A 14,592-nucleotide genomic window follows, 5' to 3' on the forward strand; every position below is an offset into this window, starting at 1 on the left:
AGAAAAGGTCACTGACTGATTGGTCACTGGGTTTGTGTGTTAGCGTTCTACATTTTCCTAGCAACTATGAACAAATTCAGTGCTCTTCTGTATGTACTATTTCACAACTACCAGCCACTCTGACTGAAAATTAAGTGTCTGGCAGTAAAAGAAATGATGGCATCAAAACCAAGTAATAGTGTCAAAATTCTCATATTCTTAGTAGAAGCACAGAAGCTTTATTATAATAAAATAATGGCTATATTGTCAGGTTTCAAGGGCGAGCTCCATGAACCTTAAAACAAATTGTAGCAACTAGATAAGGTGGATAAGGACTAAAGCACCACAAGGTAGAACAAACCTGACCCCACCATCAGAAGATAAATGAATTTATAGGTGACCCAATTTGGTAAACTTAGAGCTGAACCACTTCTCAGGAAAGGAGAAGGCTAAAAGTTTGTGTTGCCCAAGACATACAAAAGTTTCACACTGGATGATGACAATCAATTTACCGATGGATCCGAGTCAGAGCTTAGTTGCAACAAGAGAGAGAATTTTGTAATGCTGTCCATCAAATCCAGTACCTTGGGGGAGTTTTTAGCCCATAAAATAATTCATATCAATAATAATCACTCATTGCACATCACCAATGAACAGAAAGTAACCAAAGCATCAGGGCTTTTGCAGTTGTGTGAATAAGTGCATATAAAATCTCTGGTGGACTACTAACCTAGAAAAAAGCAACCAAAAAGAATAGAAAACTATGCAATAAAGAAAAAGAGTCCCGCATGGATCTCAAACTCATGTCTCCTGGGTAAAAGTCATCTGAATTATGCCACTACCATCCCTCCATCCTCCTTAAAAGGAATTTAGTTGCTCTTTCAAAGATCAAACACTCTTAGTTTGACTGTGAGAATCAGGCCATCATAGCTGAACTACAGAATGGCAATGATATGCAGAAGAAGAGAACTATTTGGAAGAAGGGAGAAAAGGAATAGACATCAGAGCAGTGGAAATCAGGGCTTTGGTCTGATAGGAACTTTGGTTTTATGTGTTTGTGAGATGTAGTAAAGGAGGTTCCTGCTGTGAAGCATATGGTGATACAATGCTCACACCATCCCTGGGAACACTGTTTGTTTTCAGCAGGACAATGAGCCGCAACAAACCTCCAGGCTGCGAGGGCTGCATGACCAAGAAGGAGAGCGATCGAGAGGCAATGCTTTGAGCTCTAAACGATCATGATAAATACAAGAGCTTAAATGATTGTGAATCCACTGCAAAAGTGTCTTAAACCCACAGTCTTCCAGATGTCTACTGGAGGGCGACTCCTGTGGTTGGAAAACACACTTCGGGCTATTAAGAATTCTGATAGAAAATAACTCTCAGCTCTGGTGCTCTCTGACCTCAATAAACACTTTTGTGATGAGTGTGTGTTCCCAACCACTAGTTATGAGTCTTATTGAAGAAAACACAAAGTTTATTTTGTAAATTAAGGTCCTAATTAAAGTAAAAAATTAGAATAAAGCAGGGTATGTTCATTGAGTGAAAAAAAGCCTCAGATGAGGGTGAGATGCATTTGAAGCTTTACAACAAACCAGGGGGTGATCTCCCAGAAGCTACGTTCATTATTTATATACAGTCTGTGATTCCAACAATTCAATTAGACTAATTGGATGAACTGAACTGGGCCTTTAGTGCCTTATGGAGCATCCTTAATGCAATTATCTGACAAATAAAATGGTTTCTGGTAAAGTTAACTGCATGAGCAGACTGTCCGAGAAGTTTAGTTTTTTATTAGCAACATATGTGTTTCACCTGTGCAGTTATTAGGATCCAGCTTGCTAACCAAGTTAGCATTTCTAGCTATAAAAAACAAAACATACAAACAAACAAACCCATGTCAGAGGCCAAAATGCTTCAAAATAGTACTTCATATATGAAAGCTTAGCTTCACAGTAGCAATATCCATATATTCTGTTGCGTTACTTACGTGTGTTGCTCGGCTGCGAGTCCATGGGAATCATCATTTTGCTTCGAGTTCCTCTCCTGGCAGCCAGAGAACGCTCCAAAGTGGAGATACTGCTGGAAACCTCATCAGCATCTGCTCCTGGAACATCACAATCAAAACCCAATCAGGGATTCAGACATCTTCATTTCCTTGGATTAGGATTTAGGTTTAGCGTTCCATTTTCCACTTGGAAAAGATCTTTATTTGATACTTTTGTGTTTTTATCATTATTAATTAGGCCTGTTTACACAGCTAATTAAACCAAGATTCATAACCCATTTATCTTAAACGTAATGATGTAAAATAAAGAGAAACTATAAGATTAAATCTAATTAAACACATAAAAAATATGAGTGTAACTAAATGAAGCTTTGCTATACACATTATATACTAAATTGATTGGTAAATGAGAATCAGTGCTATACCTGAATGGCTGCTTTTGCTCCCCATCTGGCTCTCTGATTGGCTGTGTGCCACCTGGGGGAGGTCCTGGCAAGACTGGATTGGTGAATCGTGGCCAGACGGTGCGATGCTGGGAGCTTTCTCCATGTTCTTCATCTCCATCTCCTCGTGGTGGATCCAGAGGTCCGGAGGCCGCAGGTCCTTCTGGCTGCCCTTCCTCTTACTGGCACTGTGACTTGCTCTCTTCCTGCACAGAGGATGAGAAATGCACCAGGGAGGAGGGTCAGGAGAAGAAACCACTCCATCCATCATCGTTTATTTCCACTAAATGAAAGCACTGTGGGGGTGGAGAGGGCTGTGAATTCTCCACCTGTAGCTGTACTCAAATCTGATCATCTGGATCATAAAACAGTATGAATTCAAACGAAATTTGGCATAATGTCTTGAACTGCCTCGAACTCTTGAAGATTATGAAACAAGATTATGCTCACTGAAATGTGGAGGGGAGAATTATGAAATTATACTGACATTATAAATGGAATTATACAGAAACTCTCTGAACCAAAACATCATTTCTACTTGTATTCTGTACTTTTGTTTCAAATCATTAAAGATGTTTTGTTGTTTTTGTTTTTTTAATTTGCAGGATGTTAAGCTCTCATATCCACCATATGATGTCATGAACAGGATTACAATAAAGGTGGATTGAAGGTAGGAAGATGAAATGAATCCACTTTATTAGTGGATTATATGATACCAAGTGTAATTTCATGAACTATATAAATAATCATTTTGACTAAAACTGAGAAAAATACTAAAAATTGCAATTTCATGAACACAAACTAGACTGAAACTGTTCATCCATTCATTATTTTTTGCTTATCTGAAGTTCTGTCTCTGTAGCAGTGGGCTAAACAGGGTATTCTTCTCCCAAGCAATCTTGGTGCCTGCAGTGGTCGACCATCACTGATGCACCCACAATGAAAGACATATTGATTTGGAGGATGGAAATGCACTGAGGATGCACTGTGAACACAGTTGCGGCTTTTCTGTCGCATTTCTTACAAATCGGTTCAAGGAGGCTAGAAGTCGAGTTTAAAGGCATAATTGCCATTCCTGCTGTTACAAAAGTCATCTGCGTGATTTGACTTCTAACAGGTGGTTTTGAAAGAGTAAATAAAACCTCTTGAGCGTGTTTATAAAAAGAAAACCATGACAAAACAAACTACAATGAAATAATGTTAAAACCTGATGAACTGACATTTCCTGGGACGATAAAGTCTACATGGAGAAGTCTAGCTGAGGTTTTTGCTGGCTGGGTTATTTGTGATTTGGTACATATATTCAGACCTGTGTGAGCTGGCAGGGACATTAATTTCAGAGTAAATCTCTGTGAAAAAAACAAGACATGCAGGGCAGCTCATTAACCATCTGCCTCATTACAGTGACAGCCGTTTATTGCCATCACACAGATGAATGAAACATCTTACTTCCTCTGCTGGGCGGAGGAGCGCCGTGTGCAGATGAGGGCCACGATGACAACCACGACCACAGTGATGGCTCCCACAGAAACCACAATGATGACCAGGAGGTTGCTGTTCTTCTGAGGGGTGACGCTGCCGTGAGGGGGACGCATCTGACCAATTGGAGACTCTGGAATAAATACAAGAAGAGAGGCAGAAGTTAGAAACATGAATAAATACACACTGAAATCTGTATATTCAAAATGAATATAATAAAATGACATCAGTTTATAAAGTTTATGCCATTTTTACTGTGAATTCATTATGTATAACAAACATTTTCCTGAAACCTTCACCTAAAATGCTTGATATAGCCAACATTAAAACTGCAACAATAAATTATGTATACTGTATACTGTAATATCTCAGGCAAATTGTTAATGCTTTTTCTTTTGCTCATTAGATCTATTAAACTAACTAAATTTCACCAAAAAAACCCAAGAAAAGAAAAGAAAGAAAAGAAAAGACAAAAATTGTTTCATACATTTTGATGATTGCTGATGACACAGTTATATTCAATTCAGTTTATTTATATAAACCCACAATAACAGCTGCCTCAAGGTGCTTTAATATGAAAAAAAAAGTTTTCACAGAACTCTATGAACTCCCGTGAAAGCACAGTCACTGCTTCCATAAGGTTAGGGTAACAGTCAGGTGCTGCTAATCAAATGCATTAACTGATCACCAGCAAGTCTCAGCACCTATATAAATTCAGATGTTTTGGCAGTTTGCTGGTCAGGAGCATTCAGGTGTGTGTTAGAGAAGCAATTATTGCTCTATTCAGAGAAGGTTCATTTGACGTCCATCATTCTCCAATGAGAAAGATTATTTACAATTTAATTCAATTCAATTTAATTCAACCTAAGGTCACATGGTGACAGTATAATTACAAAAAGACTGAACAAGTATGACTCGTCTGGAAGGCTTACGAGGAGAATGCGTTTTTTAGCTGAGGAGAAGATGGCAGCACAGCTTAGGTTTGTAAGGTTCTAATTTGAATAAAGCACAAGATTTCTGGAGGAATGCGCTTTGGCAGACGAGCCCAAAGTGGAGACGTTTGCCTCAAAGAACTGAAGCAACGTTGTGAAGAAGACTGATCCACAATTACTCCTCAACAATGTGAGAGACTAATAAAGTCATCAAGAAAACAATTATTTGAGCTGATTGTTGCTGAAAATGGTTCTAAAGCTATTGAATCATGGGGTATACTTAATACTTTATAGGACCTTTCACACGACTGTTATATGTCGTCTATTCGGAGTTCATGCTTTACTTCTGAACACAGTGCTCTGGACATTTTCAGGACAGTGTTAAGATCAACCAAATTATAAAAATTTAAGATCTATGAGGTAATAAGTTAGTTAGTGCATCACTTTCTTTTCGTATCATGCGCCATCTTACTTTCTAAGTAAGATGGCGCATGATACGATACAGTTCACATTATTTTAATAGTCATTATTGTGGTCAATGCCCAGGGTTATTGTGAGTACTCTATGCACTATAAAATATTTTATAGTGCATTTCTACATTATCATAAGAAGATAAACATGATAATAAAACTGAATCATTTAACTTTTTCTATTTGAAGAAGATTGAATTTTACTGAAATTTAAATTTGGTTTTACCTTTTTCATAATATCATGTGGAAAGCAGAACAGGAAGGGTAACCATACTATAAGTTGATATACCATAACAAATTTTAGGCAAATTGCTACATTTAACTGCTCCACAGTCACATTTCTATATCTGTTTTAGTTGTGTAACCAGTATATGTTATTCCATGATACCCAAAATTGAGACAAAGGAATAAGAAGAACCCCACAGTGGTTTGACTGGACTGAAAACACAAAGCTGCTGCTGTTGCTGCTTTACCGATCAATACACAGTGTGTGTATGAGTGTATGACAGGTGTAAAGGGAAAGAGGGGAATTGATGACACGCTCTGTCATTCATTAACTCGACCTTGGAGCAGAGAGAGGGAGAAAATAGGAAACACATAAGGGGCATGAAGTCCAAATGCAGAGGCGAGGGAAGTGTGTTAAAGAGGGAGGTGGAAAAAGAAGAGGAAAGGAAAACGCAGGAATGGAGAGACAATAAAATGACTGAGAGGGGAGAGAGAATGAAAGAAAAAGAAAGGGAGAAGATGGATGAACAAAATATCAAGAGAAATGTGTGCATATGAGACAAAGAGAAAGACAAAGGAAAAGAGATAGCAGGGCACTTTTCCTCTTTCACCTTCTCTCTCCATTTGCTTGTCTCTCTCAATGAAAACCACAATCCATCAAAGCTTACGGCCACAGCACAGAAGCCACAACACCACCTTCTTTTCCTTTTTAAAGTACAATTTCATCATCTTTCTTCCTTTTTTTTCTTTTTAAATTCTTTATTTAATTTCAAACAGAATTCTGAGCTTTAGCTGACGCAGTTTCTGCTTTCATTGTTTTGCGAGAGCAAAGGTTATGGGGTAATTAAAATATACTAAGTTCAACCTTTGATGTCACCAGAACAAGTGATGACAGTTCAACTTCTTTTTTGAACAAAGCGTCAACCTTCAGGTCTGAAAACTGCAGATCTTCGAGTGGCCACGTGACGCTGGTTCCAAAAGTGAGTCAGTCATCACAGCCTCCCATGTTAAAATGCTCACGTTCCATGGATGGATAAAAGCACGTACATTTTTATGGACAGTATTGACCTAACAGCTGTACAATCGTGCTGTACAGAGGGCAATAGCGAATTCATGTGTAGTGTTTGCGCCTTTTAGAGTATTTTAATCGATCTGCCTGCCAAATATAATGTTTTCCTGTGTGGTGCAGGCTATCAAGGAAGATTATGCTTCAATTTTTATGAGTAAAATTGTAGAATTTCTACTGTCTACCACAAACATGTATTAGACGCTTGCTAGCATTAAGTGATAGATTGGTGCTTGATTTTATTATCCACATGTGGTCACATCTGGCTCCTAAAATCAAATGTGGTGGCTGCAGAAACGCTAACGTTGAGGCTTCAAAATGTAAAGTCCAGAAACCAATGGTTAATGTCACGGTTACATGCATGGATTATATACAGGCAGCGTGATCTCAATCCTTTACTGACCAGGATCTGTCTCTGTCCTTCTAGCGTTTTGTGTGAAAAATGTGCATTTAAGTCCAAACTAAGAAGTTCTGGTGATTAAAACTAACTAAAAACAACATCTGAGAATAAAAAGTCCAAAAGATCAAATGAAAAAATAGCAGACCTACAAAGTCCTGAAAGTCCTGTTATTGATGACACTACCTTCACCTCACTCACACTGTGCACACGTTGATTGCTTGTCACTTGTTGTTCACAAGTGACAAGTTAAACATGTGAAAGTGTAGGTAAAAATGATTTAAATCAAGTCATTTACCTACCCTCCTTCATCACCTGTTAATCAGCATTTGCTTTTTGTGCAGAGGTGGTGCAGTTCTGTTTCTTTAGCACTTATCCACCCACTTCAGATGAACTCAGCGACCATAAAATGGAGAGAACTCAGCTAATTAGGTCTGATTTACACCTCAGAATGTCACATAATTAAATTCATGCTACTCTAGCATGAAAAACAGAACTGAAATCAGTAGGAGTCACTTGCTAACTTAAAATATTTTATAGATCCTGGGCGTACAAAGATGTTTATATTGTGGGAACAAGTTGGCTAAACTTCAGGTAACTTTCAGGTCTTTTCCTGTTATGCTAATGCATTCGCCAATTACTTGGTTAAACACTCATTCCCACAAGCTGGATAAATATTTAAAACAATTGTTCCCACAAGTTAAACAAAGAACAAAATACTTGTTCCAACAATATGAACATGTTGTTCCCGCAAGATAAGCAATTTAGTTCGACCAAGAGATAAAACATCTTTTTCCACAAGTTCCTTCAATATAATGAAATTTTTCTCACAAGAGAAACAACTTGTTCCCGCAATGACATGCCCGTGAGAAAAATACCTTGATCCCACAAGTTAAATAACTTGTGTGCATTGTATCACTGCATACACATGTAGCTATATAGCTACATGACAGAACAGATTAGTTTGTACAGAATACCATTAATGTTTTTCTTGTTCCTATTTATACATTAATGACAACATGTACAGGAGGTTTAAAACTCTTGAAAAAGTCCTTGGATGTTTTATGTAAAGGACTGTGTCATCTGATGTTAACTAAAGGTAACCGTGGAGACAAAAATTTGATTTTACTTAGTCGAATGGTAGTCTTCTGCTCATCCGCTTATTGGCACCTTGTTAAATTTCATCTTAAAAAAGCTTTTTAGATTAAGAAAGGTCATGGCAAAAATGTGTTTCATCAAATTAATATTTTTTTTTACAATAAATTACAGTTTTATTGAGTATAAAGTAGAAAAAGAATCCGTAATTTTAAATAACAAAAAGATGCGACAATAGCAGCAACTGACAGGAAGTCAAAACTGACCCGCGAGCAAAATGTATGTTACTGATGATAACAAGAGTAGTAACAACCTCTACTGAGATGCCCTTCAGCAAAGTAGCACAGGCCCAGAAGCTCAGAGAAACTGTGTAGAATAAATCACAAACTCTCGCCAGCTGAGTCAGTTTAAAGCCACAACGACACCAACAAATCAACACAAGGGCGATGGAGAGCACAGAAATCCTTGCAAAGCCCAGAAATCCAGCAGGGAAACAAAACTGAGCAGTTACAAAGATGACAATGCAAACAAAGACATCAAAATGCAGCGTGATTCCGACTAATTTTATTTTATAGCTTATAGTTTATTCTTTGTAGACTGGAGCATAAAGCACTGTAGCACCGAAGGGACAAATCAAAGAAAAGGTCCACCCCAGGGGGAAAAAAATCTCTGTAGAGAAACCAGAGTATACACATCAATGATGCTTTAATCTGAACATCACTGTCAGTCACAATGACATCATACTGGATAACATTTTGTCCTACTTTTACTATGTTCCTGCCACTGTTCATGAACAAGCAGTTTTTTTTTTATTTGTTAAGTTTTAAAATCCAGTAAATGAGTATTAAAAAACTTCAGAGAAACAACTCTCTCAGCAGAGAGATAAACTCAGTACTATCATACAGTCCAATTATGTGCTACTGAAGCCTCCTTAGTATTTAATTAAGGGTTGATGTTAATGTAAAACCTGTATCACGTGGACGGTTCTTTTGGAGGCTCCTATGGAAACCACATGCTGTAAATAAACTGCAACATCTCAGCAGTTAATGGATTGACCTCATACAAAGACATGGACAGAAATAACTTTGTGTGGGGCACAGTCCACATTACAAATCTTTTTATCCAATACTTTGGTTTATACATCTGCAAATCCAACACTTTTGCCAACAATTTGATGTGTTTAGTTTTTCAGTATTGTCATCATATTAGCAAATATGTTAATCTCTCAGTTTAGGAATATAAACTTAATATGCAGTGCTTTCCATTAATGTATAAACATGAAAGACATTTTTCTGACCAGCAGAGAGAAAATGTCTGTGAACATTTCTGAGCTACTTAAGTGAAGCTACAGGGGGTTATAAAAGATGAAGAAGTTAATGTTTTTGATTAAAACTCTTGAGATGCTGTTTCCCTTCACTTAAAACTGAGATATTTTTAACTTTAATAGCTTGGCGCTGTGAGTGGAGAGGTATGGACCTCTCACAACAACTGCCAGCATCTACTTCCCAAGAGATATGAAGAGAAAACTGAGGAACTTTAGTGAATGAGTGGCAGTGCTGAAGGTCTTTGCCTGGTTGAGGCAAGAACATCAGACGGGATCGGTTCACCTCTGCACAGAAGCCGTCAGACCTACAGAGCTGTGGCCCAATGAAAAGAATCTGAGGTGACTCTTCTCAAGCTCATTTTTCAAGTGAGAGGAAGCTCTGCGACATAAACGACGACACCACGTTAAAGATGAAATAGCGTTGAGCTGATGAACGAGGCTGCGACCTGCCTGACCCGCAATAAAGCCAGAGGGGAACGGAGGTCAAAGAGGACAGATTTATGATCTCCTCCGGGAGCAGCAGCAGCAACTGCGCTGACAAAATGTCAGAGTCCATCTTCAGATATACACAAGCACACACGCTGCCCGACAGTGCTCCAGTGAGACCAGATATAGACCCTGACCTCTGACCTACCAGTGGAGGAGGAGTAACAGTCTTTCTCCAGCAGAAACGGGAGAGGACAGTTATGATTATGACCATGGTTTATATCATCAGCCAAAGCTTTAGCTTTTATAGTGGTTTCAGCATTATTAGCTGCAATAGTAGTATAGTTTACAGCAAATATAGTATTTTTATATGCATTAGTAGAAGTGGCATTAATTATGCAGTTTGCATGAGTACATTCACTTTAGACATAATTATTGTTCTTGGTATGAGTATGAGTCACCTTGTATTAAACATAACGATTGTGTGCAGTGGGGAAAAAAATCTCTCTATGTGTTTAATTTCAAACAATAGTTGACCAAGCAGCACAAAACCCTAAAAAGATGATTTTGACTTCCAGCATTCAGCTCTCCTGTCATGCACAGCTGCTACTACACAGGTGCTGGATTAGCCGGGTCTAAATGCTCTCCGGTGGAGTCCAAACTCTCCCAGGGGTTTTAAAAGTGGTATTTAAAGTGGTTTAAACATGGCGAGCTGGGCTGAACCAGACTGTCCCGCTGATTTTAACAGTAGTATATTTGTAAGGTTGCCAAAACTCAGACGTCTGGTGTGTGAAGTACACTTTTGCACTTAACATCAAGCTCCACATTCTGTGACCAGCCCTGCTGCATATTGTGCTCTCCTGGTATGTGTGGAACAGATGGATTACTTTTGCTTCTAAATGCAGTGTCCTCACAACAACATAAAAATCCCCACCTTTTCAGTGTAAGCATTCGTATTTTAATACAGCTAATTTTGAAATAAAGCTTTTCTATCAACATCAACATGCTCGTTTTCACTGCTGAGGTCCTAATTTTGTAACAACATAGCTATCTGACAAAATTAGTGCTGTCTTTGCTATTCTATTATTTTGGCTACATGAAAGGCCTGAGTTATTTACAGACCGTCTTTTAACCCCTTGGCAACCTCCAGTCGCTATGGACAAATGTATGTTCTTTGATCGGCTAGCGAGCTGTTGAAGTTTGTTGCCTGCCGCTAAGGAATCGGTCACAAAACAGGTGCTGCACCAGAGAATTCCTTGTGTTTGCTTTGGTCTTTAGCAGAATGCTAGACGGAAGATGTCAACATGTTCTTGAACACTGACTATTGCTGAGTATTAGTCAAAAGTGAAAAGTGCAAATCAAGCTACCACTGCAACCATGACAATGTTCACGAGAGCTAATTTCAGTGTTTCAAAGACAAATGTTCTTTTTTTCCTGTTTGCACGTTTCATAGTTCTGCTAGGTGAGGAGTAGGAGAACTTTCTGGGGAAAGCAAAAACCATGACAGGATGAAAATATTAATTATATCATTAACAATATTAGAAGTACAGACAAACAGCTGTATTCCATATTAGAGTGTTAGAGTCAAGGAATATAAATAATTCATATGTTTAATATTGTTAGTTGTACTGTTTTTAATTAGAAATGAAAGGCAACTATCCTTTCCTTCTCTGTGTCAAATCAGTCCAATAACGCTGCTGTTGTTGTCATTATATTAAAAACTACAAGCTGAAGATTTATATGCCACCCCACTCTTTTAATCCTGTTTGTCCATAAAGATGATTATTTTCCTCCACTTTATAGAAACACTGATTGATGGTGAGATAGTGAATCTAATTAAATTTTCCTGCCACGGGCGATGCGACGGCGAACAGGAAGCGATGCTCACCGACTGTAAATCAGCGAGCTGGAGCTCCTTGTCAGGACAGAGCGACTTATTAAAGTAAGTTTAGACATGACTGAGTCGAGTGATTAGAGGAATCAGTTGAGCGGCTGTGATGAGCTGATGATGCTGCAAGAGTATCACAACAGACACGCACACACAGCCAGCTCAGCTCTCAGGAGATTCAGTCTCATTGTTGTATCGAGCAAAATAATGAACCTAAAAGTAATTCTGCTTTCTGACAGACTCAGCAGAAGATGCAGAAGATGAGTTTCTGTTACCGTTGATGCTGCTCCTGTCAATCGGGTTGGTGTCAGGCGGCCAGTAGGCGTGTTCTCCTCCTCGACCTGAAAGGCGAGAAAGAAGGAGTATCACTAAGGAAAAGGGATAAATGAAGAGAAAATGGGCTCAGAGTAATTTTGTGGATGGAACACCTGAATCTGACAGAGAGATTGCTCCCTTCTTAGGAAATAAATTGCCGTCTTAAGGCACATGTCATGTTGTACATGTGCTCTCTGTGTATGTGTGTGTGCAGTTTCTCCTAAGAGTGCATTTAGACCAAATCCTCGGGTTTTATCCACCCACCTGGATCCTGACACTGGATTGGATGTTTAGAATGGTTTCCATAGTAACGAAATACAGACAAACTGGAGATGGTTATTGAAGTGGTTCAAGGCTGGATCATCAAAATGGCAAAGCCAGCAGCTTTAAATCACCCACTTAAACTTGATTTGAAGAGGCTTAGATTTTTGTTTTTGTTTTGTTTCTTTGTCTTTCAGAAGGTCCATGCGTGTGTGTTCTTATTACTTTTGTGCTAACATGACAGATATTCTGAAATTGAGTTTAATTAACTAACACAAAGTAGATTTATACCTGAAGCCATTTTGTATTATAAACTTTTTGCTTTCTGGGTAAATAATGATGCTGCTATCTATGCTTGCCAGTTTACACTCTGAAACCTGGATTTATGCCCATTGCAGTTGGTGTTATGAAGGAGTGGCTAGAGAGCTGTTCTGCTGGATTGTTTATTACCTACATATATTCATTAAGACGATGGCAAAAGTTATGGAAAGATATAAATACATTTTTTAATGGGGGGCTTGGTCCAGCTTAGAAGTAGTTAAGGTTCCAGGTACACAGACCAGTTGACTTGTCAGTGGTAATCACCCTTCACTAGGGATGTGTAAATATGTATTTCTCAACCAGCTGGTGAGTGTTTGCTTGCTCTTCCTGTATACGTCTTGGTCACAAAGAGGTATACACAGCTTGAAAAGCTCCTTGTGATTGTTTTGGTTGCTATCCAGACTTCTCTGCAATCATTTACCAAGTACTCACAAAGCAACAGTGAACCTGTGAAGAGTGTGACGCAAACTGGAAATGTAAAATGTTGACCTTTAAGTTCTTCATTTCTGGTTTGTGTCACTATTTTTTTAAAGTTGCACTTCCGGTGATTAGTTAGCAAGTATCTGCAGACAATTTGGAGTCTTTCATCGAAACTAAAGGTAACCAAGGCAATCTGCAAATGACTAAAGCAATTGCAAGGAGGTTCGGATGTTGCCAAGGGGTTGCCATTGTTAAAAAAATGACAGATATTTCTCATGAAATTCCTTCTGAAAAATTTGAACAGGACACCATCTGGTCTTGAGAGCTGTGTAAATAAGTCCTGACTTTTGGAGTCATTCCAGATCTGGATCGAGGAATTTTTGGAATGATTATTTACCACTTCAATGTAGAACAAAATTCAAAAGACAATACTTGTCTTCACAAATATGCAGAGAATTAAAAAAACAATTAACTGGGAGACACTGTCATAACCAGTGAGACCAAGTTCTCGCAACCTGGGATCCTTCTGAATTCGGGGAATCATGTATCTCAAATAACTGCATCAAACAACCTATCAAATCCGCCACAGAAATCCACAAAAACGAGAGAATGTAACCTTCACTGGCTGATGCACTAAAAACTCCAGAAACAGCCAGTAAAAAGAGAGTTTATTGACTTAGTTTCTGCCTCAAAGTTTGTAAATGTAGATGGTAATCCTGAACCCAGTCTTCTATATGCAATAGTATTCACATTCTGAACTGCTTAGATAGAATCAAGACTTTAATTATGTGTAAGTTAGTGACAAAGATAATCTAACAGCATTTTATTTGTGTATGGACACAGTCAGTTTCTGTGTTTACCAGTTACAAAGCCAATCCAGTCAGCTAAGTTTCACTAATGATGGCAGAGCAATGCAGGCGCACAGCTCATGTGCTTATATCATCCAATTCTTTGTCTTATTTTTGTGTTGTTCTTCATATTATTATACGACATTGTGGGGAAAAATATTTCAAAGACTAATTTGTCAAATAATCAACTGTTGTTTGAATATCTAGTAAAGGCTGAGCCAACAGGAACTTTTTAGTGTTGATGCCAATACTGATATTGACATAGGCATTTCATGACCTTCACTTTTCTATAGTTACCTGGCTATTTCCTGGCAATCAGAGTGGGGCTCAACCCTAGCATTATTAACACTTGGCGCTAACCTATTGTACTCACAAGCACTTGAAAACATTGACCACAGACATGATAAACAGACATTTTAGTATTTAGTTCAGTCTTTACCTTACAAGCATTGTGTAAGCAGACATTATTTTCTAATTAGATTTAATTTTTATGTTGACTTTTTGTTTTAATTCAGTTCAGTTTCAGTTAGTGTCCAGAGTGAATTTCAGTTTAGGTTTATTGTTTGAAAATGTTTCAGTGTTGGATTTAGTTTTTTTCTTTACAAAATTAATTTAAAAAAAAAATACAAATGTGTTTGACAGATATTTCCTCTGTATTTTAGTTTTATTGTGTCTGTTTTCCAAGTTCACTAAAT

At 38.1% G+C, this 14,592-nt stretch overlaps 1 protein-coding gene across 1 annotated transcript in view; it reads right to left on the reverse strand.

Moving 5' to 3' along the window:
- Positions 1-14,592, reverse strand: part of dcc (DCC netrin 1 receptor) — a 329,297-nt gene that overhangs the window by 40,634 nt on the left and 274,071 nt on the right. Inside the window, exons 22-25 of the mRNA XM_063465291.1 lie at positions 12,008-12,073; positions 3,880-4,042; positions 2,413-2,636; positions 1,970-2,086 (exon numbers count right to left, since the gene is read on the reverse strand). Of these exons, the coding sequence (XP_063321361.1) occupies positions 1,970-2,086; positions 2,413-2,636; positions 3,880-4,042; positions 12,008-12,073 (570 nt within the window). The remainder of the gene's footprint in view (positions 1-1,969; positions 2,087-2,412; positions 2,637-3,879; positions 4,043-12,007; positions 12,074-14,592) is intronic.

The sequence above is a fragment of the Pelmatolapia mariae genome, linkage group LG20 (genome assembly GCF_036321145.2).
Source record: "Pelmatolapia mariae isolate MD_Pm_ZW linkage group LG20, Pm_UMD_F_2, whole genome shotgun sequence".
In the NCBI taxonomy this organism is placed as follows: Eukaryota; Metazoa; Chordata; class Actinopteri; order Cichliformes; family Cichlidae; genus Pelmatolapia; species Pelmatolapia mariae.